At 61.3% G+C, this 24,374-nt stretch overlaps 14 protein-coding genes across 14 annotated transcripts; 7 read left to right on the plus strand and 7 right to left on the minus strand.

Moving 5' to 3' along the window:
• Positions 1-932: 932 nt before the first annotated feature.
• MJAP1_003614 (uncharacterized protein) lies at positions 933-1,794 on the minus strand (the record flags this gene model as incomplete). Its single annotated transcript, XM_060267540.1, has 4 exons — positions 933-1,045; positions 1,166-1,297; positions 1,444-1,472; positions 1,697-1,794. 4 exons carry the CDS (start codon positions 1,792-1,794, stop codon positions 933-935), a joined length of 372 nt encoding a protein of 123 aa, XP_060123523.1.
• Positions 1,795-2,373: 579 nt separating this feature from the next.
• MJAP1_003615 (uncharacterized protein) lies at positions 2,374-4,652 on the minus strand (the record flags this gene model as incomplete). The annotated part of the gene is given in 9 exon segments (XM_060267541.1): positions 2,374-2,619; positions 2,850-2,913; positions 3,082-3,100; positions 3,119-3,139; positions 3,215-3,345; positions 3,764-3,879; positions 3,901-3,963; positions 3,986-4,327; positions 4,350-4,652. 9 exon segments carry the CDS (start codon positions 4,650-4,652, stop codon positions 2,374-2,376), a joined length of 1,305 nt encoding a protein of 434 aa, XP_060123524.1.
• A 32-nt stretch (positions 4,653-4,684) lies between these two features.
• On the minus strand, positions 4,685-5,807 carry MJAP1_003616 (uncharacterized protein; the record flags this gene model as incomplete). The annotated part of the gene is made up of 2 exons (XM_060267542.1): positions 4,685-5,054; positions 5,077-5,807. 2 exons carry the CDS (start codon positions 5,805-5,807, stop codon positions 4,685-4,687), a joined length of 1,101 nt encoding a protein of 366 aa, XP_060123525.1.
• Positions 5,808-5,940: 133 nt separating this feature from the next.
• Positions 5,941-7,466, plus strand: MJAP1_003617 (uncharacterized protein; the record flags this gene model as incomplete). Its single annotated transcript, XM_060267543.1, has 6 exons — positions 5,941-6,086; positions 6,109-6,145; positions 6,168-6,195; positions 6,218-6,239; positions 6,262-6,376; positions 6,399-7,466. The coding sequence occupies 6 exons, from the start codon at positions 5,941-5,943 to the stop codon at positions 7,464-7,466; spliced, it is 1,416 nt and encodes a 471-aa protein (XP_060123526.1).
• Positions 7,467-7,504: 38 nt separating this feature from the next.
• On the plus strand, positions 7,505-8,421 carry MJAP1_003618 (uncharacterized protein; the record flags this gene model as incomplete). The annotated part of the gene is made up of 3 exons (XM_060267544.1): positions 7,505-7,532; positions 7,555-7,606; positions 7,629-8,421. 3 exons carry the CDS (start codon positions 7,505-7,507, stop codon positions 8,419-8,421), a joined length of 873 nt encoding a protein of 290 aa, XP_060123527.1.
• Positions 8,422-8,433: 12 nt separating this feature from the next.
• Positions 8,434-10,818, minus strand: MJAP1_003619 (uncharacterized protein; the record flags this gene model as incomplete). The annotated part of the gene is made up of 2 exons (XM_060267545.1): positions 8,434-10,367; positions 10,689-10,818. The coding sequence occupies 2 exons, from the start codon at positions 10,816-10,818 to the stop codon at positions 8,434-8,436; spliced, it is 2,064 nt and encodes a 687-aa protein (XP_060123528.1).
• Positions 10,819-10,880: 62 nt separating this feature from the next.
• NGG1 (Transcriptional regulator) lies at positions 10,881-12,500 on the plus strand (the record flags this gene model as incomplete). Its single annotated transcript, XM_060267546.1, has 1 exon — positions 10,881-12,500. The coding sequence occupies one exon, from the start codon at positions 10,881-10,883 to the stop codon at positions 12,498-12,500; it is 1,620 nt and encodes a 539-aa protein (XP_060123529.1).
• A 152-nt stretch (positions 12,501-12,652) lies between these two features.
• On the minus strand, positions 12,653-13,816 carry MJAP1_003621 (uncharacterized protein; the record flags this gene model as incomplete). The annotated part of the gene is made up of 3 exons (XM_060267547.1): positions 12,653-12,936; positions 13,071-13,352; positions 13,375-13,816. 3 exons carry the CDS (start codon positions 13,814-13,816, stop codon positions 12,653-12,655), a joined length of 1,008 nt encoding a protein of 335 aa, XP_060123530.1.
• A 69-nt stretch (positions 13,817-13,885) lies between these two features.
• On the plus strand, positions 13,886-14,731 carry MJAP1_003622 (very-long-chain 3-oxoacyl-CoA synthase; the record flags this gene model as incomplete). The annotated part of the gene is made up of 1 exon (XM_060267548.1): positions 13,886-14,731. One exon carries the CDS (start codon positions 13,886-13,888, stop codon positions 14,729-14,731), a length of 846 nt encoding a protein of 281 aa, XP_060123531.1.
• A 300-nt stretch (positions 14,732-15,031) lies between these two features.
• On the minus strand, positions 15,032-15,445 carry UBC1 (E2 ubiquitin-conjugating enzyme; the record flags this gene model as incomplete). Its single annotated transcript, XM_060267549.1, has 3 exons — positions 15,032-15,132; positions 15,155-15,368; positions 15,437-15,445. The coding sequence occupies 3 exons, from the start codon at positions 15,443-15,445 to the stop codon at positions 15,032-15,034; spliced, it is 324 nt and encodes a 107-aa protein (XP_060123532.1).
• A 244-nt stretch (positions 15,446-15,689) lies between these two features.
• MJAP1_003624 (uncharacterized protein) lies at positions 15,690-20,677 on the plus strand (the record flags this gene model as incomplete). Its single annotated transcript, XM_060267550.1, has 2 exons — positions 15,690-19,216; positions 19,342-20,677. The coding sequence occupies 2 exons, from the start codon at positions 15,690-15,692 to the stop codon at positions 20,675-20,677; spliced, it is 4,863 nt and encodes a 1,620-aa protein (XP_060123533.1).
• A 303-nt stretch (positions 20,678-20,980) lies between these two features.
• Positions 20,981-22,520, plus strand: MJAP1_003625 (uncharacterized protein; the record flags this gene model as incomplete). Its single annotated transcript, XM_060267551.1, has 2 exons — positions 20,981-21,070; positions 21,186-22,520. The coding sequence occupies 2 exons, from the start codon at positions 20,981-20,983 to the stop codon at positions 22,518-22,520; spliced, it is 1,425 nt and encodes a 474-aa protein (XP_060123534.1).
• A 30-nt stretch (positions 22,521-22,550) lies between these two features.
• On the minus strand, positions 22,551-23,146 carry MJAP1_003626 (uncharacterized protein; the record flags this gene model as incomplete). Its single annotated transcript, XM_060267552.1, has 2 exons — positions 22,551-22,560; positions 22,584-23,146. The coding sequence occupies 2 exons, from the start codon at positions 23,144-23,146 to the stop codon at positions 22,551-22,553; spliced, it is 573 nt and encodes a 190-aa protein (XP_060123535.1).
• A 37-nt stretch (positions 23,147-23,183) lies between these two features.
• On the plus strand, positions 23,184-24,372 carry CWC2 (Pre-mRNA-splicing factor; the record flags this gene model as incomplete). Its single annotated transcript, XM_060267553.1, has 2 exons — positions 23,184-23,509; positions 23,532-24,372. 2 exons carry the CDS (start codon positions 23,184-23,186, stop codon positions 24,370-24,372), a joined length of 1,167 nt encoding a protein of 388 aa, XP_060123536.1.
• Positions 24,373-24,374: the final 2 nt, after the last annotated feature.

Consider the following 24,374-nt stretch of genomic DNA (forward strand, 5'->3'; position numbering starts at 1 on the left):
AACCATTGTAGCCATATCCAATAGCACCATAAAAAGACTCAGGTACACAGTAACTTCCATATCCGGGCTTGTAGTAGCACCCAGAGTTGAAGGCTTGGTTTAAACCACCGGAATGCACCACCCCGACATGATCGTACGCCATGTCGGGGTGATGGTATGCACTATTGGTACCGTTGTAGCCAGAACCCGTAGTGTTGTAACCGCTTTCCAATACGTAAGACATTAGCGCAAAGCATTTCTTATCCTCTCTCTTCTAAATAGCCTGTCGCTATCGACCTCACATTAGCTAAAGTTCATGGCTAGTTTAGGATGCCACGGAAGTCCGTGCACCCAAAACCTCTCATTAGCCCGATCTGTCGATTTGTCTCCGAGGCATCTACAATTTACCCAGAGTTTACTACTAAAGCATTATTGGCTAGTGGTTAATAATAATAACGGTGTCGTGTGACGCGTGCAAATCTCCTAGCATATAGGAAATGTGTCTGCCGAATGAGCACAGAGGCCGATGTAAGACAACATTTCTTTCGGAGATAGGACCGAAACGAAGATATACTGGCGATCAATGAAACGAAGATATACTGGCGATCAATGTGGGGTACCAAAGTTACGTCTGGCAAGGAATCGGGGATTATTGCAAAAGCAATTTTTAGGGGAGAAATACTCTAGACCACCATAGACCACTTCTTGGACGTACATTGTAGTGTGATCCTCGCATTTGACTTGCGATTGTTATTTATTTATTTTTGGCAACGGAAATTCATTAGGCTACGTATGACCTTGATTTGTGGTACATTGTATTTCTTTGCACGGAAGCAGATTACATTCTAAAAACGAGTTATTGAGATGGTTTGTTGACATCGTGATTGAATGATACTAGCGATGAATGTTGAATGCTTGATTGTTCGTGTTTCTCATAGCAAGCGTATTTGCGCTTAGATTTCTTCCGTGGTGGTCTCCGACTTGTACTGCGACACTTCAAACTCGTCGACTGTCGCCGGCGAAGACAAGAGCATAGTGTAGAACAAATCCGGAAGGAAACAAAAGACTGTGACGAGCGCATTAGATACACTGGCGTATGTCCACACGCTGACCAAAAGGAAAATTGATTTGAATAGCATAAGCGAGGACAGCAGAATAATGGTAACAAGCAGCTGTGGGTAAGCACAAAATTGAATACATACGTTGTCCAGGTGCTTGTGGCTAACCACAAACGGATTGCCTTCTTGGACTTCGACATCGGCCATTTTGGTGCTGCCAGGGAACTGGGACTCCATCTGACGGTGATTGGTCAATGCGACTAGCGTCGTTACCCAAATAGCAAAAGACATGACAATCAATACAATGGTTGTAATCCACGGGAAGAATCCAGCCAACACAGAGATACCCACTCCAAATACGACCAAGAATGAAATGAAAGCAGGATGATGCATCCCGCGGTCAAACATGTTCTTGCCATGTGCGACATCTGCCAGCTTCGTCCTGGGCGTTAGAAATTCTGTTTTTTTTTTTTGGTAAAACATACCATCGTGCGAACAAGAGGTAAGTAGCCCACATCATAGTAACAAGGGCCACAGTGTAGAGAACGTCGAAAATGTAGTTAGAACCAAGAAGTCCGAGCAGGAAAGCAACCCATTGCACTGAGCTATTAGCACGAAGTAGATACTCACCTGTAGAGAAAAGGGCCAGCGAAGCATACTCGAGTTTTGCACGTCGACTGATCATGCAGCCGATGTAGACAAACGAGTACACAAACCAAATGGCGCCTAGGAACAAGAACATATGAAAGCCACTCATGTGATTGAGTCCATTGTAACTGCAGTTGCTGTATCCATAACCAGAGCCGTAGCCGTAATAGCTACTGCCTCCCGAGCAGTAATCGGATGAAGAGTAATAATAGTCCCTTGTAGTTTCGTTAGACATTACCGTCTCGAATCTTTGGTTTCTCTCTTCTATATAATATGCCACTATCGCCTGCCCCGTGGCAATGTGTCATGGTAAGTTTGGGATGCCACGGAAGTCCGTGTACTGCAAATCTTTAACTAGCCCTCTCAACTTGGGACAAGATTCAGATGCACCAACAATTTACCCCGCGTTTACGACCAAAATATTATTGGCCAGAGGTGTGGGTCACTCCAGTGATGCGCATTGGCCCCTGCATCTTAGGCATGCTTCGCGTATGCGCCGAGATTGACATTGTAATGGTTCATTTTATTTCGGACTCAAATCCGGGAGCCTACAGGAGGTCGATCACGGCGGTGCGCCAAGATGGAAGTGGTGGAAGAATTGTCACCATATAGAGTGCTTTATTAGATGCTGATTGAGACGGTACGTAGCTACATGATGGAGTCAGATGACATTATCGAGAATCGAGTATTACTTTTGCTCCTCCATTTGAAGAGGTTCACGGTGCTGCACTTCTTCTGGTGTCTCGTACTGTGTCATGTCAAATGCGTTCACAACAGAGGGAATCGCCATCATGACGCTAAAGACCAGGTCTGGAAGGATACAAAAGACCGTGAAAAAGATGGCTCCGTATATGCGAGGCACGACGAAGCAGATAATAAGGAAAATCGACTTGAAGAACATTAGCGAGCTCATCGTGACCACGACCATAATCATCTAGAGTAAGCATTCGGATAAGGCATACGTACCCAGTCCAGCTGCTTGATGCTCAACGTAGGCCTCGAGGAAGAGTTCTGCGCAGGAACCTCCTCCTCCATTCCAGGAAATCGTGGGCTGAAACTGCGAAAGCGGCTCATAGCGGCGAAACTGGCAATGCAGATGGCCGCTGACATCACAGCGAGTACAATGGCCATGACCCAAGTCCAGAATCCGGCAAGAACCGAAACGACCAAGCCGAGGAACACCACCGTAATAACTGTGCCCAGACTGGACATGCCACGGTCAAAGATGCTTCGACCATGGGCAAAATCGGCGATTTGCGTCCTGTTGATCAGTTACCAACACCACGTACCATTTTCCGTAAAAGAGGTATACGACCCACATCATCATAGTCAGTGCAACCGTGTAAAGAATCGGGACAAGCCAGCGGAAGCCAATGGCTCCCATAAGGAAAGCAACAAATTGAACTTGCGGTTAGCTTTGCCCTTGTACTTACCCAGCGAGAACAGGAACAGGGCTGAGTATTCGAGTTTTGCACGGAAGTGAATTATGCAAGCAAGAAAGAAGCACGAGAAGAGGAACCAAGTCGCACCGTGGTAAACGAGGCCCTCAAAGCCACTGTAGTATCCAAGAAAGAACTGGTCGACAAAGGAAATGCCTCCGACACCGTTGTAGCCATTACCGAAGCTGCCAAAACTGATAATATGGCCACCGGCATAACAACTGCTACCGTAGCAAGAGGAGCCATCGATGCCGTAATGGCCGCTACCACTGTAGCTACTGCCGCTGTAGCCACTGCCACTATAGCCGCTGCCACTGTAACCGCTGCCGCTGTAGCCACTGCCGCTGTAGCCACTGCCGCTGTAGCCACTGCCGCTGTAATAGCTGCGCGCGTTGAGAATTTCGTTAGAAGAGCTCATTGTATGTTGGACGATCTCCCATTCTACCAGCTCTCCTATATAATCTTTGCGTTTCGGGCGAGTAACCGTACTTTGCAAGAACAAGCGCAAAGCGACCGTGCACGATCTCTGTGCAGGATTTTTGCCCGATGCACCTGCATTTACGCTGATCTTCGAGGATCGGCCAAGGTCGCAAATTTGCCTTATTGGTTAATAATGAAACTGCCTACGTAATAGTTTACGTTGCCTCCTTTCCAGAGGTCTTGGCAGTCTGGTGTGCTGCCTGCTCGAGGACGGCGTCAAAGTGTGCCGCAGTCACCGAAAGGCCCCGAAGCGCACGAATGACGACTACTGCTGGCTGCCGAAGCGACTTGCGTACGTAGACCAACAGGATCAGCACGAGAAAGAGGGTATGCCGCGCGAGGTGTGCATTGGCGTGCCACTGTGTGAGTCGAGCGACGTACATGTTCCCAGCGTCCGTGCACTGCGCCGAGCATGTCTGCGCGCAGGATGAGAAACACTTCTGCGGCAAATGCCGCGACAAGCACAGACATGGCCGACGTGCGCGAGGCCTCGCGCGAGTAGTGCGCCGTGACCGAGGTCGGCGGGGCGTTTTCACCGCCGACGAGCCACTGAAAAGCACGCGGCAAGGTGCCCTTGGGGGGTATGGTCAGCAGTGCAAGGAGCACGGCTGTAGCGAGGTAGGGCCCAAGCAGTGTGAGAATAGCGTACAGCTCATAGTCGCCCCTGGACGAGCAGAACGAGCACGCAAGGACCGGTGATGCGCCGAGAACCAAATACAGTTTCTGGGTGAGTAGGTCGACGTACCCTTCCGTCGACGCTCGACAGGCGCCAAAGCAGGCGCTCGATCCCCTCTTCGCCAAAGCGCTCGCGCCATTGCTGGACGAGTGGCATGCGCCCCAGCGCGCCATGGGGCAGGAACGCCTCGCGGAGCGCTTGCATCGAGACGGTCGTGCGCTGCTGCCAGAGCAAAAAGAGGTCGCTTGCGTACCCCAGCCCCAGCGATGGCGGGAGATATACAGACGGAACCAGCTGGACTACATTGTACACCACGCCCAGCACCACGAGCGGTGCGAGGACAAAGGTCTCAAAAGCACTCGTCGCGTGCATCGAGGTAAAAGGAGCACACCTCCACTGTACAACTATACGGCGCGGGGTATGTCGTGGAAGCGCGGCAGGGCCTCCCCCTCGTCCTGGTCGAGGACAAAAGGCTGGGAGTGGTGCGACTCGACGTTTGGTGCGAGTTCGAACGAGTCGTTGAGTCGCTCTTGGCTCGGGCGCCGTACCCCGCTAAACGAGCGGCCGCGCTCGTGGGTGCTCAGTCGCGAGGGCCGTGGGCCGTCTGTATTGTGGCTTTTGGTGAGGTTCAAGAGGTAGACGCCAAGGAAGGTCGTGAGGAATCCGCCAAGGAGCGATACTGCAGCTGCGCCGCCCGTGTTGAACCCCTGAAAGAGGAGGACCGAGGCAAAGATGGTCGATGTGGTGAACATGACGTAGTAGATCGGATTCACACTGTGTGAGCAAAAGCACGTACACGTTCGTCTCGAACTGGTCGAGTGCGCGGTTGAAGTAGTTCATCTGGATCATGATGCATAGCACGACTGTCAGGCCGAAGCAGTAGGTCGAGATGTGCGTCAGCTGGTTGTTTCCGTTGAACGTGAGCTTAAGCGCGACGCCGAATGCCTTGACGCTCATCACCGAGATCGAGCCGACGAGCGAGCAGATGGAGAGGTAGACGAGCGGCGTGCGCTTGCCGTACACTGGCACCACCTTCCAGATCATCACGGTGGAAAAGACGCCGACAAACAGGCAGTAGAAGAGGAACGGCCAGTGCATTGCATACGCCAGGATCTCGTCCACGGTCTGTATGTCGCGGTCTTCCGGCGCATTCACCACGATGACCACGGTGCCGATCAGGCACAGTGCACAGCCAATCTGCCCCAGCTGCCCCAGGCGCTCCTTGAGTATGAACGAGGCGAGCACCGCGCCGATCAGCACACTCAGCGCCCCCAGCGGCGTCACGAGGATTGGCGGCGCAAATGTATACGCAATAAAGTTGGCGACTTCGCCGACGACCATCGTCGCCATGCCCGCCCACCAGATCGGGTTCTGTAGGTAGCTCAGCTGGTCGGACGCGAGGCCTGCGCTGTGATCAGCCGCGTCCATCAGCCCTTTTTTTGTGATGATAAAGCTCGTGCCGATAGCGGCACTCGAGCTGATGGCGAGCATCAGCCCAATCCATTTGTCCTGGCTCAGCGTGCTCATCGTCGACCGCCAACACGGCGGGGATTTACAAATCGGGCACAACACAGTGATCGCCCGATGCGCGGGAAGTTGGCCGTGCGTGTTAGTCAGGCTGCAGCCCGTTGGGGCAGCGAATATCGGGCTTCGTACGGCCATGTCAGCAGGTACCGAGGAGACGCGGGCGCTTCCTGTGAACGAGGAGGAGATCCAGGATGGGTCGCAGGCGTCTGACTCGAGCAAGCTCAAGACGCTTCTCACAATTCTCAAGCGAACGGTCGGCGTAAAGGATTTGGCGTCGCTGTACGTACCCCAGCTGACCCAGCCGCCTCTCGCTGCCGGCGCATTTGCTCGAACCGATGGTAGGTCGCGCGACTCACACAGCCGAATCTCGAGTATTGGAACTACCAGGGTACGTCGCTCGGCTAACGCAGATCGCGCCGACTTTTTTGTGAGGTAGGTGGCTCGTCTGACGCAGCATTGGCGACTACGAGGACCCCCTCGACCGCATGCTCGCGACGGTGCGCTACTCGGTGACGAAGGAGCTCAAATTTGTGTACGGACGCGTGTGTAAGCCATACAACTCGATCCTGGTACGTGCCTGATCTGACGCAGGGCGAGCATTTCCGCTGCCACTGGGACGTGGCGCCGCTCACGGTCAACGCGCAGGGCGAGCACCGCCCGAGCGAGGCGCTGAATACGCAGCAGCCGCTTGCGCTCAAGCTTCCTGGCCAGGGCGCGGCGCCGTCGAGCGGCCGCCGGCGGGTAATCTACCTCACGGAGCAGGTGTCGCACCACCCTCCGATTTCGTCGTACTACTACGACTGCCCCGAGGCCGGCCTCTCGATGGTCGGCGTCGACCAGGTGAGCGCCAAGTTTACCGGCACCGCCGTCCGCATCTACCCTGGCGAGTTTAACCAGGGCATGTTTATCACGCTCGGCCCCAACGTGCGTGCGCAGAACGCGGTGGGCGAAGAGTACCGCATCACGCACCCCGCGGGCGCCATCTTTGGCCTGTTCCGCGGCAGCTTCTGGCCGGCAGTGACGGACACGGCGACGATTACATGCACGCCGCCGCGCGGCAGCCAGACGTACCTGCGTGCGATCATCGAATACAAGGAGGAGAGCTGGCTGTCCAAGCCCAAGTATGCCGTCGAAGGGTGTATCTACACCTACGAGCCGGGGCAGCCCTCGGCGTCGTACTCGGCGCTAAAGGAAGTTCCCTCGAAAAACGTCGTCGTCCAGCTGCAAGGCACCTGGCGCGGCGTCATTACGTGGAAGCGCAAGGGCGAAAAGACGGCGCATCCGCTCGTGAACCTCGCGGATCTGCAGCCATGTCCCCGGGACGTGCGTCCGATCGACGCACAGGATGCGTGGGAGTCGCGGCGCATTTGGAAAGACGTCACAGACGCCATCGTCGGGCAGCAGTACTCGCGCGCGACGCAGCTCAAGCAGCAGGTCGAGCAGCGCCAGCGCGAACTCGCTGCAGAGCGCAAAAAGACCGGCGCCGAGTTCGTGCCGCAGTTCTTTGAGCGCGACGTTGCGTCCGGCCGCCCACGGCTCACCAACGCAGGCCGCGCGGCAGTGGAAGAGGAGCGCCGCCGGCCGGCCGGCGCCGCCGGCGCCGCACGCCCTGCGCCCGCCAGGGACGAGGACAACTTTGAGGACGCCCCTTCGTTTTAGTAGCGCGTACATAATTCCCAACTAGCTACTTCGCGACGATGAGCAAGGCGAGCGCGCTGCGCGAGGGTACGTCGCCATACTCACCCAGACCAACGCGCGCTGCTCAAGCAGTACGCGGAACAGACCGCCGACCCGTCTACGTATGTCACCCAGCTGACCCAGCCTGGCCCAATGGCCCGCTCTGCGCGAGGCGATCCAGGCGCAGATCGCGCTGAACGCGCGTGCGTTTGCGGTGGCGCCTCCCCCGACGCTGCACCGTGCAGCGCCGCTTGCCGAGCTGCTTCGTGAAGAGGCACAGTCGGAAGAGGCGCCGTCGCAGGCCGCGCGCGAGCTGCTGCTCGAGGAGCACGATATCAGTGCGAGCGATACGCAGGACTTTTACCCGGCCCGCACGGCGCCGCCGAACGGGACGTGGGACGTGCCGCTGGACGGCGACGCGCTCGAGAAGGAGGAGCAGGTCGTCTTTCGCATGCTCGACGAATTTGACGCGGCGCCGCCGAGCACGATGCAGCGCCTCGCGGAGCTCGTGCTGAAGCCGAAGCAGCACTACCGCACGCGCGCCAAGTACCTCGCTGCGCTCGAGCGCGTGCTGGCCGTGTCCTCCTCGCTGAACTCGTACGAAGGCGAGGAGGAGGAAGAGGAGAGTGCCTTTCCTTTCCGCGGCGCCGCCGAGGCCGAGGCCGAGCCGATCTTTTCTCCGATCCCTTTTCTGCACCAAGGCAACGAAAACACCGAGGCGGCGCAGCGCGCCGAGACCGCAGCGCAGCGCCCGGTGCCGGCGGACGACCAGGCGGTGTACCGCGTGCCGGACGGGCGCGTCGACGAGCTCGACACGGCCGATGCGCAGGAGTCGCACGGCGGCGTCGCCGACGAGGTGCAGCCGATGAGTGCCGCGACGTCCCTTCCGGAAGAGAAAGAATCGTTGGCCAAGCGCCAGCGCAGCAGCGATGTATAGCTACGCGATACCCTAAAGAATTTGTGTTCCCGTGCCCGGGGCCTGCGCGGCGCTCAGCGGCGGCGCGGCGCGCAGGTGCGATGCGTGCGTGTTCGGCGTCTCGAGGTGCGAGTCGGCCCACGGCTGCACGTCTGTGTTTGCGTCGTGCGAGGGCCATGCGTGCTCCTGCGAAGGCCACGCATGGGCGTCTTGCGAAGCCCATGCATGCTCCTGCGGCTGCTCGAGATCATGCTCGTTCTCAAAACCGTGCTCGTGCTCGTGCTCAAAGCCACGCTCGTGCTCGTGCTCAAAGCCACGCTCGTGCTCGTGCTCAAAGCCACGTTCGTCTTCGCGCGCCTCGAGGCTCTTGGTGTCTGCCTCGACGTGCGTGTCGGACGAACCGCGGCGGAAGCCAAGCCAGTTGCGGCGGCCCGACGCATGCAGCGGCGTGTGGAATTCGGCCGTGTTCGCCTTGAGGTCCGGCGCCCTGTCGTCGAGGCGGCGGCCGTCTTCGGGGTTGCCGGTGCCGTGCAGCCCAAAGAACGCCGCAGGGCGGTCCTCGGGGAGCACGCAGTCGTTGGCGTCGATATGCTTGCGGTCGAGTGCCGTAAACGGACGTCCGGTCATCTTGGAGAAGAGGTACAGTGCACCGAGACGCAGTGCGCACGACGCAAGACCAAAGCCGAGACCACCGAGCGGCGCGGCAAAGAATGCGCCAAGCACACTATAGTCGCTGACGTACAGGCCGTCTGGCATGCCGATCAGCGCACCGCCCTGCTTTGCATCACGGTAGAAGATGGTGCCAAAGACAAACACGGTCAGGAAACCGCCACAGCCACCGACCACGACGTCAAAGCCGTGGAAAAAGTAGAGCGCAGGAATCAGGCCGAGGAATGCCACCGGCACGATCGCAAGCGCCGCAAGGTCGGCCACAATAAATACCTCGAGGATGTCGATGTTGATCGAGGCCAGCGCAACGCAAGGCACGTTGAGGCAGATCAGGATCAGACGGCACCACCAAATGTTGAGGCGGCCGAGGAAAAAGTCGCTCTCAATCACACTGATCTGCGCCGACTGGAAGGTATCGTACGCACTCGACGAAAGGACGCCGGCCAGGACAAGGACGATGCCATTGACCCAGTTTGGCATCACTCTCAGCGCCTTGAAGAGCGCGTTCGAGCCATCGTCCGTGTCATCGTCGGGGTTCATGTACGGGGCGTACTGGACACCCGCCCACTGCGCGAGCGGACCCGCCATGCCGACCAGGAAGCAGATCGCAAAGAGCGGAAGGCTCGCAAGCGCCACAGACAAGTACAAACTCTTGTTGTTCTTGGACGCAAACGCACGCTGCCAAAAGCCCTGGTTAAACATCTGCGCAAAGGTAATCGAGACAGGGAGAATGTACCACAGTTCGCCACCGAGCTTTTGCGCGTGTAACAACCCACTTTCCTCGACCTTGGCATGGTCGATCGGAAGACGCGTTCCAAACATGACACCGGCGATGATAATCAGGACAATGACGCAGACCGCGTTAAAGTTGTCAGTCCACAGCGACGCCTTGAAACCACCATAGGCCGTGTAAATCGTCGTGGTAATTGCAATAATCAGCGGCCCGATAATGTTGATGTGCGGAATGTTTGGCTGCAGCGTCGCGAGAATCGAGCCATACGTGTTGAGCTCGACGATCATGAAGCAAAACATGAACCCGATAAACACGAGCGCGCTAAACACACCGATCGGCCAGCCGTAGCGGCGGCGAATGTACTCCGAGAGCGTAAATCCGTCGGGACACACGCGGCGGATGAGCGGTCCAAAGTACCCAAATGCCCACACTGGCGCGATCGTCGCGAACGCGTACGCTCCGAGACCCAGCAGGCCCGCATCCGGGATCAGCGCCAGCTGGGGATACGACTGCAGGAGCGAGGAAGACATATCTGCGGTTAGCATGCTCTTGGTCACCACCCAAGCTACGCAGTAGAAACACACAGCGCTAGCAGCATTCCCTTCGCGAGCGTTATCTCGTTCAGGTAACGTGTAAACACACGTAACGGTATAATCTCAGCAAATACAAGGGCCGACGTTGTGATGCGCCGGCCGTCCTGTACTAGCACCCGTAGCTGCTGACCCTGCGTGCCCTGACATTCAGGGCACGATGACCGCCGGCGAGGGAGAGAACCTAATTTACCAAATGCAAGCAATGTGCGCCTCGTAGCGCGGCCAGGCCAACACTAACTCGACGAAATCCAGTTCAAGGCGAGTGGCACGGCTGCGTGAGCAAGGGCACAAACCAGACTGCGTGCGGACACCGCTAATAAACTCGCGCTTGTTCTTCGTGTTGTAACCGGCCCAAAGACCGATCAACATGAAGCCACATAACGTCGAGTACACCAGCGCATTCGCCTGGGACGGATCCAGCATGGTGGATACGTTTAAGCAAGGAATGTGCCACGTGGGTAAAACACGTGGCTTCTTCCCTCCTCATGCCGGCGGCGCAGGGGAGCCAGGATGCACTGGCGTCGCTGCGCGGCGCGGCGCCGGCGTACCGCAAGTATCTAAGCGGCGCCAAGGCCGAGATTCCGCCGCTCGATGAGATCAATGAACTTTTGACGCAGCTGCACGCGATGCGTGACGATGCCGAGTCGCGGCTGCAATCGCTCCTCGCTGAACGTGGACGTGCGCCCCGCATGAAAATGAAGCCGGTGCAGGTCAAGCGCGAGGAAGACGAGAAGAGCGAGGATGAGGTCGAGTGGGAGCCGGAAAGCCAAAAGGTCGGGCGCACGTACGGGCGCCAGCGGCGAACACACACGCCAAAACAAGACGAGAGCAGCGAGCTCGAATCCGAGCCGGATAGCGACGCCGAGCTCGCGCAGTCGAGCTCGGCGCCTGCGCGACGTGGCGGACTTGGGATCAAGCTGCGCATGCACAATAATGATGTGCGCCGCCCCGAGCCGCCGCGGCAGACGCCGGCCCTTGCGCTGGAGGGCGAGACGTTTACCGACAACACGACCTTTAGCTGGGAGGTGCCCGAGGACGTCGATACCGCCGTGCTGCCCCAGCGTGAGGTCGTGCAGGCCCCGCGGACCTACCCCACCCACCCGCTGGACGTGCACGACGACTTTGCAAACAAAGACTGGCGCGAAAAAGACATTGGCAACCAAAAAGACGCAGCTGGGCGGGGACGCCAGGTGAAGGACACTGCCCAGGTGTCTGCGACGACGTTCTACAACTATGCGGACGCGTATTTCAAGCCAGTGACCGAGGACGACCTCGCGTGGCTCTCGAGCAAGAACGACGATCCGTACCCGTTTCAGTTTCCAGAGCTCGGCACGCACTACAGGCAGGTGTGGGAGAAGGAGGACGCCGAGCTGCTTGGGATGCTGCACGGTCCCGAGGCCACGCCGTGGCGGCCCCGCCGCGACGACGACGACAAGCCTCTCGCAAAAGACGCGCCGTCGTCGGCGTCGCTCAGCGAGCTGCGTGATACACACATGTACAGCCGCACGGTATCCGGCGGCCCGCTGATGGAGCGCCTTGCGTCTGCGCTCCTGCTCCCGAAAGAGCCGGTAGAGATGCGGGGAAGCGACGAGGGGCATGTCGACCCGCCGCCGGACACGCACAAAAGTATGGCCGAGAGCGAGGCGCAAGCACGGCAAGAGTGCGAGTCGATCGGTCTCCTCGACACGAACGTCGCGGTGCAGTGGCAAGAGCATGTCGACGGGCCGATCGCGAGCGCACTGCGCCTCGCACAGGCGCGGCTCCGGACGCAGATCAAGGCGAACGAGCAGCGCAAAGCGCGCCTCTTTAAGATCGCGCAGGACCGCATGGCGTACCAGGATTACCAGGCGTGCCTGGCAGCGGTGGATCGCGAGATTGAGGCGTCGTGGACGAAGCGCATGCGCCAGATCAAGGCGAGCATGGGCAAGAAACGCAAGGGTGGCCCAGACGACGGGGGCCCAAGCAAGCCGCAGCTGCCGGACTCGCTCCCGGCGGCGCTCGAGCGGCGCAAGCAGCTCAAGGCCGCGTTTGAGCCGATGTTTGACAAGATGCAGCATGCGCGTGGGCCGCCGCGCGAAAGTATATACCAGGGGTTAAGTAGTTAGGAAGAACGCAAGTGCGCTGGATGGGAGCTGTTTGTTGATTGAGCAACGGCACGGCAAGTGCTGGACGTGCACGATCGCAAGTGTCAGGTCCTAATCAATGTGAAACCCTTGTAACGATTGTCACCGTAGGACAGTACGAGCTACGTCTGCACCTACGCTTCCAGTGCCAAGAGCGCGTCGCGCGTACACACCAGCGCCGACACCTTTTGTGGCCCCGGGCCATCCGTCGGAATACGCTCCGGGCGCGCAATATGCCGCAGCCCGTCCGGCGTACGGAGCAGGCCCCATACATAGATGCCGTCGGCGGTCGCTGCGGCCGCCATCTCGAGGCCCGCGCCGATGCAATGCGCATGCGGAAGGTCCACCTGCTTTATGCGCTGGATCCCTGCGCCTGTCGCTGTCGCGCCGTAGCCCGCCGTGTACACCTTTCCGTCGTCTGTGGTTAGTACGTCTGTTCAGCTTCGCAACGAGGCGCGAGCGTACTAGGTACCCCGCGCCGCGCTACGCGAGAAGAGGACTTTCTCGTCATGACTCGGTTGGTCCTTGCGTGCATCCTCACAGCGTACGTACCATCACGAAGCACCACGAAGCTGCCGCCGAGGCGCGCGTCCGCAAGGGGTATATCGCACGGCGCCGCGGTCGGTGTCCGGAGCTGATCGCCCGAGTCGCATAGGGCCTGGCCGTACTCGGTGTTGCCCCAGACAAACATGCGCCCATTTTCCGTGAGCGCGAGCGACGTGTCGCCGCCCGCGCGCACGCTTGCCGCGCGCTCCGCGTCCGGGAGGGCGACGCGGCGCATATGCGAATCGTATCGCCCGGCGTCTGAGCGTCCGAGCTGGCCGTCGGTGTTGACTGGGTGAGAAGAGGTACGTACGTCCGCAGGTCCATACCTCGCTGCCCGAGCGCACCACGACGTGGTCGAGGCCCGCGGCGATCTCCGAGACACGCGGCACGTCGGCGTGCGCGAGCGCGCCGTCGGCACGCAGTGCACCGAGCTGGCCGCGGTTGTGTGTTCCGCACGCGAGCATGCGCTCGCTATTCCCTATCCACGAAAAGTTGCTGCCTGCCGCTACGTGCTGCACCGCGCCCTCGATGCGGCGCGTGTGCCAGCGCGTAGCGTCTGGCATTCCGCCGAGCTCCCCAGCGGCGTTCTGGCCGGCGGCCAGGACGTGGTCCTTGCAAGCGATGAGGGTGTGCGATACCGAGGCCGCTACCGCGTGTCCCTCGACCCCTGCGCTCCGCAGGACCCACTGCCGGCGCGTAGCAGCGGCCCACTGCCCCGCGTACCATACGCTGGCCGCCCGTGCACGCTCCATCGTCGTCCGCGCTAACTCCGCGATGACTAAGCATGCCTTAGCGGCGTGCGCGGGGACATTCAGTACACCATGTCGGTCTACGAGGTGGTGAAGTCGTTTGTGCCCGAGGTCGTGGAGCGCTCTACGCGCCCGATGCAGGCGTGGGTGCCTGGTGTGACCCCCCTGTCGACGGTGCCCGAGGTGGTGTTCATGTCGATCCTCTACCTGACTGTTGTGCTCGGCGGCCAGGCAGTCATGCGCCGTTTCCCTGCGGTGCCTGCGCGCGTGCTCAAGGTGCCGTTCCTTTTGCACAATGTGCTGCTGTCGCTCGGCAGTGGTCTGCTGCTGATCCTCATGCTGGAGGACGTGTACCCCTTCTTTATGAAGCACGGCCCCCACGGATCGATCTGCCTGAGCGAGGTGACGACGAAGCGCATGGAGCTCTTCTACATCATCAACTACTATTTCAAGTACTGGGAGCTGCTGGACACCGTCTTCCTTGTGCTGAAGAAGAAGAAGCTGCTGTTCCTGCACGTCTATCACCACATGGCGACCGCCGCGCTGTGCTACACGCAGATCCGCGGCCGCACGCCGATGGCCTGGTCGATTATCTGTCTGAACCTCGCAGTGCACGTTGTGATGTACATGTACTACGCGCTGACTAGTGTTGGTATCCGCTGCCCCTGGAAGAAGCTCATCACCGTCTTCCAGATCACGCAGTTCTTCATCGACCTGTACATCTGCTACTGGGGCACGTACAACCACTACGTGTACCGCTACTTCAACTTCCTGCCGTGGTACCGCGACTGCGAGGGCGAGCCGTATGCTGCGTGGTCGGGCATTGCGATCCTGTCGAGCTACCTTGTGCTGTTCATCTTCTTCTTCCGCAGCACCTACAAGAAGCCCAAGGCGCCTGCCGTGAAGAAGACCAACTAATATGCATAGATCCCTTGAATCCCCGCATTTGCGCGTCTCACCAGCCAATCGTAACCGGGCGAAATGCATCAGCATACTTCCCCGTCAGGCACAGCACGGACGTGGCAGGGTTGCTACGGAGCACGGCGTCGCCGCCGTCTATAGCAGCACGCCGCTGTCTATCACAGGACAGTGCTGTACAAGGCAGGATGTTACGCGGCACATCCAGCTGCACGCAGCGTGCGACACGGCGCAGCGCTGCATTCCATAGAACCGTCCAGGGCGCCCATTACATGGCATACCTTTTGTTAGTCGTGATACCTACTTCCTGGTCCACTCGCGGGCGGTGTTTTCGTACGCCGGCCGGTCCGTCTTGTACAGGTGCGCAATGTCGGGCACCAGCGGATCGTCGGGGTTCGGGTCTGCGTGAGTAAAGCGACGTACCCGTCAGCATGGAGCAGATGGAGAGCAGGACCTTGGAGATGGTCAGCGCAGGGCTCCACTGGTCCCTGAGGATATCCAGGCAGATGCTGCCGTTGGCGTTGATGTTCGGGTGGTAGATCTTCGTCGAGAAGGACACCTTCGGCGGCTTGAACGGGTAGTCGGTCGGGAAGGTGATCGACAGGAAAAAGACACCGCCCGAGTAGGGAGAGTCGGACTGCGTTAGTCTAGACACGTACAGGACCCATGATAGTCGCTTGCCACTGCGTTAGTTGGAACACGTACCTGGAACATGTTGTCGCCCGTCGGGCCAGCACTGCACGAAGACGGCGGATCACGGCCGAGATCCGCCAATTCCTAGGGTCAGCCTACTAGCGCACACACCTTGCTAATACGTTTCATCGCCATCTTCGCTATCAAAGTCCACCAGGTACACGAAGGGAGAAGACAAGAGCGCCGGGGCGCGGCGCTCCGCTGCGGCGCGTGGCGTCTCGGCCGAGAGCGGAGCGAAGAGCGCCGCGGTTTGGATCCCCCCGCGATGGCTGGACGCGAGGCGGAGCGCCCGCACGACGGACGGCGCGTTGAGCGGCCGTTTGGCATGCCGGGCTCCGAACGCATCCACACAAACCATACAGATCATCCAGGACAAGAAGCGCGCGCGTCGGGGTGGGCGCCGGCGTTCGGCGCGACGCGCTCGCCATGGGACCGACGCGAGCCGCTCGCGCCCCCGGTGCCGCCAGAGGGCACGCGGTGGCGCGCATGGGGCGGCCGCGGACGCGACCGAGGGCAGCGTGATGGGGGGTGGTCGCGAAAAGACCGCCGCGCCCAGCGCAAGTACGCACGCGACGACCAGCGGTACTATGACTACGACCGCCTCGACAGCGGCGTGCCGGCGCCTGCGCCGCCGTACAAGGAGGAGGAGAGCGATATTTACGGCGCGCCAGAAGAGCCCAAAGCGAGCGAGCTCGATTACTCCGAGCCCAGCAGAGACGAACGCGTCGACGCGCCGAAAAGAGAGCGCAAGGGGTCACGCTGGGACGTGCCGCCAAGAGAGATGGAGCAGGAGCGCGAACGTGCTGTACACGCGCCGCTCGATGCGCGGCGTGATGCGTTCGAAACGGAGCGCGTCACTGGCGAGCAGGAGAGCAGCAGCACGCCTATCAAGACCGAAGGCGAGGCGCGGCCGCTCGAAGGAATGGCGGTCGACGAGTCGTCGCGCGCGGCGCGCCACAACGATAGTGGCTCGGACGGTATGGACCTGTCCGAGGCAGATGCTGGCGAAGCGCCCGGACGTGACGACGAGCAGCACGAAGCAGAGCGGAGAGAGCAAGAGCAGAGAGAAAGAGACGCGCAGGCGGCAGAGCGTGCACAAGCGGAACAGCAGGAAGCCGAGCGAAAAGAGGCTGAAGCGCAAGCGTCAGAGCGTGAAGCACAAGCCGCAGAGCGCGAAGCACAAAAACAGGCCGAGCGCGACGCCGAACAAGCAAAACGTGCCGCAGAGCAAGTACGCATTGCCGACATGGCTGCCGACGCAGATAGGCAGAGCGCTCAGCCCAAAACCCCCAAGCCATCTGCATCTGTCCCCTCTGTGCCTCGCCTTTCTGACCCTCCTTCCCTTGCTAATGCCACCTCTGCTCCCTCTAATTCGGCGCTCCCCGCCTTTCCTCAAGATACCCCTGTCCTGCCGATCCGGACGCATGGCGAGCCAGTCCCAACGACTCCCCTCGACCCCCTCAAGCGCGCCGTTGTCGGCGAGCCTCCGGCGTCGGCCGTCGTTCCGACACATGCGCCGGTCGGCGCCTCGCTGGAATGGCCGGCCGAGCCGCTCGTCAAGGCGCCCGCCGAGGCGCTGGCCACGCCGCTGCACCCCACCGAGCCGCAGCTGCACCATGGCCCGGTCGTCCCGACGACGCGTATCGAGACGAGCGTCAAGCGCCCGACGCTGACCGTGCCGCCTGCCAAGCCCGTCCCCTCGGTCTCGCTTCCATTGGACGACGAAGCGATAGAGAAAAAGATCCTTGCGACCGAGCGTGCGCTGCAGTCTGCCGAGGATGGCCGTGTTTCCAACACGGCGGACGCGGTGCCCGCGTCCCCGACCTCGTCCCGCGACGCGATGGCCGACAGTGCGATGGCCGACAGTGTCGACGAGCAGCTCATGGCCGAGGGCGGCGTGCCTGCCACGACGCCCGTCGGCGAGAGCATCGTCCAAGACACGGCCGGCCATGCGGTCTCGGAGGAGACCGCGGCCGAGGTGCATGCGCTGGCCAAGCAGCTCATCGCGACGTACCCCCTGTCCACGACGCACGTCACCGCGCTCCTGGACGAGAACCGCCGCGCCGCTGCGTCGATCACGGTGCCGGCGGTGCTGGCGCACGAGCGCGCGCCGACCGAGTGGCCCGAGTGCAAAACGTCGGTGCTCGAGGCGTCCGCGGAAAAGCAGCGTGCCGAGCGTGCGGCCAAGGTCGCGGCGCTCAAGGCCGAGTACCGTACGCTGAATGCCGCGTGGAAAAAGTACTGCGAGCACCTCGACAAGGTGTACGAGCGCCGCGAGATGCAGCGCCGTGCGTCGGTCAGTGGCCACGAAGAGGAGCCGGCGAATGCCCAGTCCGCGCTTGCGACGCCGCTCGCCGCGCGCACCTCGCGGCGCGGCGCCGGCGCGGGCTTTGGCGATGCGGTGCGCTCCGAGGCCGAGTTCCTCGAGATCTTGGCCTCGCTCGAGAATGCCGAGATGCAGGACCCCGTGACGCGTGCCGCCCGCACGGCCGCGACGGCGCCAGACATGGCGGTGCGTGTCGCAGGCGACCTGCCCTTGATCGACCACGACAATGGGTACGTGGCGGACCCCGTCGACTTCTACTTTGGCGGCTACGACCCCGACGTGTGGAGCGACGAGGAGCAGGCGATCTTTACGAAGCGCTACGCGCTGTACCCCAAGCAGTTTGGGCGCATTGCGCGTGGCCTGCCCCACAAGACGATGCAGCAGTGCGTCGCGTTCTACTACCTGCACAAGCACCTGCCCGGCAACGACTTCAAGGCGCTGAGCACACGCAGCCGCGAGCGCAAGCGCAAGTCCAAGACGCGCCCAAAGAAGGCCAAGGGCAGCGCGCTCATGGCCGACATGGCCGGCCCCGAGGAGCCCGAAGGCGACGAGGAGGAAAAGACGCCCAAGCGCCGCCTCGACGAGGACAAAAAGACGCCGGGCGCCAAGCGGCCACGCACCAAGCCACGCACGCCCGAGGCCGCCGAGCCCGTGCCTACTCAGGCCGAGGAGCGCGACCTCGCTGCGGCCGAGGCGCTCGAGGCGCTCGCCGGCATCGCGCCTGCGCCCAAGAAGCGCCCCCGTCCCCGTCCGAAGCGCGACGAGAACGAGGAGCCCAAGAGCCGCTCGCGCGGGCCGCACTGGTCGATGACCGAGCGTGCGGAGTTTTTGCGCCTCCTTGCGCTCCACGGCAAGGACTGGGCGGCGCTTGCGACCGCGTTCCCGGCCAAGACTGCCGCGCAGACACGCAACTTTTTCGCGCGGCACGCGAGCGAGAGCAGCCACTTTCAGGCGGCTGCCGCGCTCGCCGTCGAGAATGTCGCGCTGCCGTACGAGAAGCGCAGCGCGGCGGCGGTCGAGTTTGTCAATGGGTGGTACGCGCAGCTCAGCGACGAGGCCAAGGCGTCGGTCGAGGGCTGGCCGGCGGACCCTGCCGCGTTCCTTGCGCCGGCCGACGAGGACGAGACGGACGACGAGGCGGCCGCGCCGCCGCCGCCGCCAGAGTGGGCGTCGCAGCCCTATGCGTACCCCCCCCGCCCTTCTGTGTACTACCGCGAGGGGTACGAGCGCTTCCCTGTGTACAACTACGGCTACGACGAGCGCTATCGTGACGAGTACCGCGAGTACCGTCCCGAGTACCGCCCCGAGCCGCGCGAGTACCGCCCCGAGTACCGCCCCGAGTACGTGCGCGAGCGCTACGAAGAGCCGGTGCCGGTGCTGCGGCCGCCGCTTCTTCCCACGGCCCCCAACATGGGTTATTTCCCCTATGCGCGGCCGGATGCGCCGTACGCGCGTTCCGAGACACCGTACGCGCGTCCAGACCTTGCTTATCCCCGAGCGGAGCTGCCTTATCCCCGTGATCGCATACACGGTCCTTAAATACCCCGCATCCCTCGTTGTAGTTGTTCATCATGTCGACGCAGAAACTGAGCTCGCCCCTTGAGCTGCCGTGCGGCGCAGTGATGCCCAACCGCCTGACCAAGGCGCCGATGGAGCAGATGATGGCCAAGTTTGGCGGCGGCAAGCCGAACAAGGAGCTCCTTGAACTCTACCGCGCCTGGGCCGAGGGCGACTGGGGCATGGTGGTTACCGGCAACGTCGGTGTGGACTCGCGCTACATTGGTCTCATGTTTGACGTGGTCCTGCCGCGTCCCGGCAACGAGAAGGAGCACGCCGAGTACCTCGAGGCCTTTACGCGCTGGGCCCGTGTGTGCACCGGCCGTGCTCCTGACGATGCGCGCCCGGCCGTGCCTGCGACAGAGGGCAAGCGCTCGCTCGCCGTCGTGCAGCTCGTGCACTGTGGCCGCCAGTCGGCGCGCGGCGCGGGCCGTGCGCCGTGGCAGCCCGCCGTCGCGCCGTCGCCCGTGCCGATGAAGTCGGGCGCCGAGCAGACGTTCCTCGACAAGGCCATGTTTGGCACGCCGACCGCGCTCACGACCGAGGGCGTGCAGGACGTCGTGCGCCGCTTTGCAGATGGCGCGGCGTTCTGTGCGCAGGCCGGCTTTGACGGTATCGAGCTGCACGCCGCGCACGGCTACCTCCTCTCGACGTTCCTGAGTCCGGTGACGAACCAGCGCACGGATCAGTACGGCGGCAGCGCCGAGAACCGCTTCCGCATCATCAAGGAGATTATCGAGGCGATTGCGCCGCGCGTCCCCGCGTCGTTCGCGGTCGGCATCAAGCTCAACTCGAGCGACTATGTCTCGGGCGGCCTCACCGAGGACGATGCGCTGCAGAACGTCCTTTGGCTCGCCGAGACACGCCGCGTCGACTTTGTGGAAGTCAGCGGCGGCACCTATGAGAAGCCCAAGATGTTTGACAATGCGCCGGCCAAGCCCAAGAGCGAGCGCTCCAAGGCGCGCGAGGGCTTCTTTATTGGCTTTGCCCAGCGCTGCCACTCGGTGATGTCGAAGGACTCCAAGATGCGTATTATTGTCACGGGCGGCTTCCGCACGCGCACGGGTATGGAAGAGGCGCTCGCGGACGGCACCGTCGACGGCGTCGGCCTGGCGCGCCCAGCCGCGCTCGACCCGGCGCTGCCCAAGAAGGTGCTCGACACCTCGATCCCGGACGACGACGAGCGCGCAGACTGCCCGCAGTGGCCGCCACCCCCGCAGCCGTGGTGGATCCCCAACATGCCGTTTGCAGGTGCGGGATGGAACTCGATCTGGCACTCGGCGCAGCTGCACCGCGTCTCGTACGGCTTGTCACCCGAGGAGGAGATTTCCATGTTGGCCTTTTTGAAGGGTCTTCACTTTTGCTCGTAAGTAGCATGAGCATAATGTATACACGTTCTGTATGGAAGACGAGAGCTCGCATGAATAGACTACGGCATGCACTAGGAAGCGCACGTTGCAAGGGAAATCGGCAAGATGGGACATGTTAAATCAAGCAATTGTCCGTGTCGAGTTGCGGTTGTGCCTGTTGCTTGGAAATGTCGGTATCTCGTCCGTATCATGCAACGTGCTGCTCGCTGCTCAATGTAGCAGCGCCCATTCACACGGACTGTACCCTTTACCGCATGCTTCTCCCTGCCTCCCTCGCTTCCTCCACTCTCCACTTCCTCCACAATGGATGCAGCGTCGCTGGGCGTCCGAGGCGTCCCCAGCGGCATTCCCGCTTGGGACCGCGCGGTATCCACGCTACATACACTGCTCAAGGTACGTCGCATCCCTCACACAGCCCACAGCCCCAAGTCCACCCGCAATTCTCGTGCACGCGGCCAATAGCCCGACAAGTGCCGACACACTGCTCCGAGCCCATCTCCACGCCGAGCCTGGCATGCACGTCGCGCACGTCAGCCCCCTCGTCGCATGCACACCCCGCCTGCTCTTTTCGAGTGTAGTGCGCCAGTGGGGCGGAAAAGAAGCTTGCGCCGACCTCGGCGCATTTCTACTCACGATCAAAAAGCTCGCGGCGCGCAACAAGCTCATTCTGGTCGTCCACGACGCGGAGCGCACACGCGATGTGTGGCCCGAGTCTGTGTGGGAGATGCTGCCTCTTCTTGCCGAGCTTGCCGAGCTGCAAGGGCGCCTCGTCGTGGTCTTTCGCTCGACGCTGCCCTGGGCCGATTTTCGCGACACGTCCGGACGCACAATCTCTGCAGCACCGATCTCGCTTTATATCCCCCGCCTGCCCCGCGACGACGTACTTACGCTCCTTGCTAGCGACGTCGACGCGTGCGACGCAGCGTTTGCCGAGGCGTATCCAAATACCCCCTTGCCCGATGCGAAAGCACTCAGGACACTGCACAAACACTATGCGGCGCTTCTGTACGACTCGATCAAAGGCGCGGTGCGCGACGAGCACGAGATTCGCACGATTGCAGCGGCCATTTGGCGCGTGCTCCTCGTCACCGTGTACGAGAAACAGACGACGAACCTTGCCGCGCTCATGCCGAGCATTTCCGAGCTGATTCGCGACGCGCTGCACCAGCTCGTGCCCCGCACCGTCGGCCCGACGCAGTGGATCGAGGAAAAGGAAAAGAAGGCACGCGCGCCGGCTACTACCGCGCCTGCGCTGCCTTTTCCGTGGCCGGGGCGCACAGGCTTCCCGGCCATGTCGGCCTTTCTCCTCATCTCTGCGTTCCTTGCGTCGTACAACCCGACCAAGACCGATGTCAAGTACTTTGTACGCGAGCTCGGCAACTCGCGCAAGCGCAAGCGCCGCGGAAAAGGGCAGGCCGCCGCCGACGCGGCGCTGCTCGAGGACGAAGGCGAAAAAGAGATCTGGAATCGGCCGCAGTTCTGGGGGCCGCGCACCTTTACGCTCGAGCGCTTGCTCGCAATCTACCACGCACTGCTCGCCGACTTTGAGCAGGATCTGAACGAGGACGCACTGCTCGCCGCCAACGACCGCGCCTCGCGCACGCACGACAACCCCCACGAGCTGCATCTCGAGCACGTCGCCGGCGAGTTTTGGAGCCGCTCGGCGACGGCGCTCGCACAGATCAACGAGCTCGTCGCGCAAAAGCTGCTTGTGCGCATGTCGCCCGCCGGCAAGCTCGGCTCGATGCAGTACCGCGTCAACATGCCCTATACCCAACTCAAAGCCCTCGCGCACTCGGTCGGCTTCCCGCTCGATGTGTGGCTGTGGGACCGCTATACCTAACTATGTGGTAGTACAAGCTCGCGCCATAGATTATACGCCCCTTTTTCATGCGACGGCTTGTACATCACCTGGATACGGTCGGCCTGGACAACAAGGCCAGGCTCGGGGCGGTCGAGGCCGAGGTCGCGCGTCGCCTCGAAGATGATTTCCTGCTTGTCATCCGCGGCGTACGCCTGGCCGAGTGATGCGTGCGGCACAAACTTTTCGCGGCGCCGCTTGCCTTTGGGAATATGCGGCGCGACCTCTTTCTGCAGGTCGCGCTGGAGGGCCATGAGCGGCGACGCGGTCGCTGCGTCGGGCCGCAAGTGCACGTTTTCGTACCGCCGCAGCCGAAACGTTCCGATCTCTGCGAGGCGTAGTGTATGCGCTGCCGCGCGGTCGCACGCTTTTTGCGCGTCGGTGCTGACCCCGTCCAGGGTCTGTGCGAGGGACGGAGGGACGCCCTCCCCTTCGGCCTCTTTCTCTATCTGAAACGGGGGAATGAGCGTAATGTGCGGCAGCCACCGCGTGTACGCCGCATCGTACGTATGCCTAATGCGCTGCAAGCTCTGCATGCGCTGCGCGTCCACCCCTGCGGCCGGCCGCAGGAGCAGCACCACCAGCGTCGTGTACACCGCACGGGGCATGAGAAGGATCGGGCGATCGGGCTCCACTCTTTTCACCATGAACGCCCAGGCGGAGGACGTGGCGTATGCGCGCCCCGCGCGGCCGCAGATCTCCTTTGAGGAGCTGGATGTGATCCGGACGCGCGCTGAGCGGTCGGCGTCCGCGGGTATGACCTATAATATCTGGTACAACAAGATGTCGCACGGTGACACGGACGACGGCGGTCCCCACAACAAGAAGCACTCCGAGACCCGATGCGACCTTGCGCGCGATGCGGGCTACACGCGCGCCGATATCCGTGTGCGCCAGGCTGCCGGGGGCGGTATCATGCAGGATGCGGCGTACTGCTGCCTCTTCTTTGCGCGTGGAAGCTGTCCGAATGGGTACGTCGCACGACTAACGCAGCGCAAACTGTACCTATCTTCACCGCCTCCCCCGTGCGAACGAGGTGGCGGAGCAAGGCGTGGATATCTTTGGCCGCGAGAAGCATGGGTCGTATCGTGACGACATGGGCGGTGTCGGCTCGATGCACCGCGTGAACCGCACGCTGTACGTCGGCCGCATCAACGAGGACACCTCGCTGAGTTTCCGGCGCACCGGCAACACCAAGGAGTCGGACGATCCCGACGGTGAGAAGAGCGCGATGGCCAAGATCGTGCGCCGCCACTTTAGCGAGTGGGGTGAGATCGAGCGCGTGCGTGCAATGATCGGCCGTGGCATTGCGTTTGTTACCTACAAGTACGAGGCGAATGCACAGTTTGCCAAGGAGGCCATGATGCACCAGTCGCTCGACCATGACGAGGTACTCAACGTGCGCTGGTCGACCGACGACCCCAAGAACGAGACCTTCCCGAAGGAAGAGGCGCACCTGCGCGAGCAGGGCGAGAAGCATATTGCCGCCGTCGATGCGGCGCGCGAAGAGCAGGAGGCGGACTATGCGCGACTCAAGGACGACCCCACGGTCGACTGGGCAGAGTATACGCGTGCCAAGCGCCAGCGCCTCGCCCTCTCGCCCGAAGAGGCGGCGCGGCTCGACGAGGAGAACCGCAAGGGCTGGGAGGCCTACAACAAGGAGCACGCCCCGAAGCCGGCTGCGAAAAAGGAGGAGCCCGCGCCAAAGAAGGGGCTGCTCAGCGACGAGGCGGTGCGCTCGCTCGCGGCATTGCGGCAGCAAAAGGTCCAGGCGGCGCCGGCGAATGCCCTAGGCGGGCTCGCTGCCTATGCGAGTGATAGTGACGAGGAATAGCT

Source organism: Malassezia japonica, chromosome 7, assembly GCF_029542785.1.
Source record: "Malassezia japonica chromosome 7, complete sequence".
NCBI classification, from domain to species: domain Eukaryota; kingdom Fungi; phylum Basidiomycota; class Malasseziomycetes; order Malasseziales; family Malasseziaceae; genus Malassezia; species Malassezia japonica.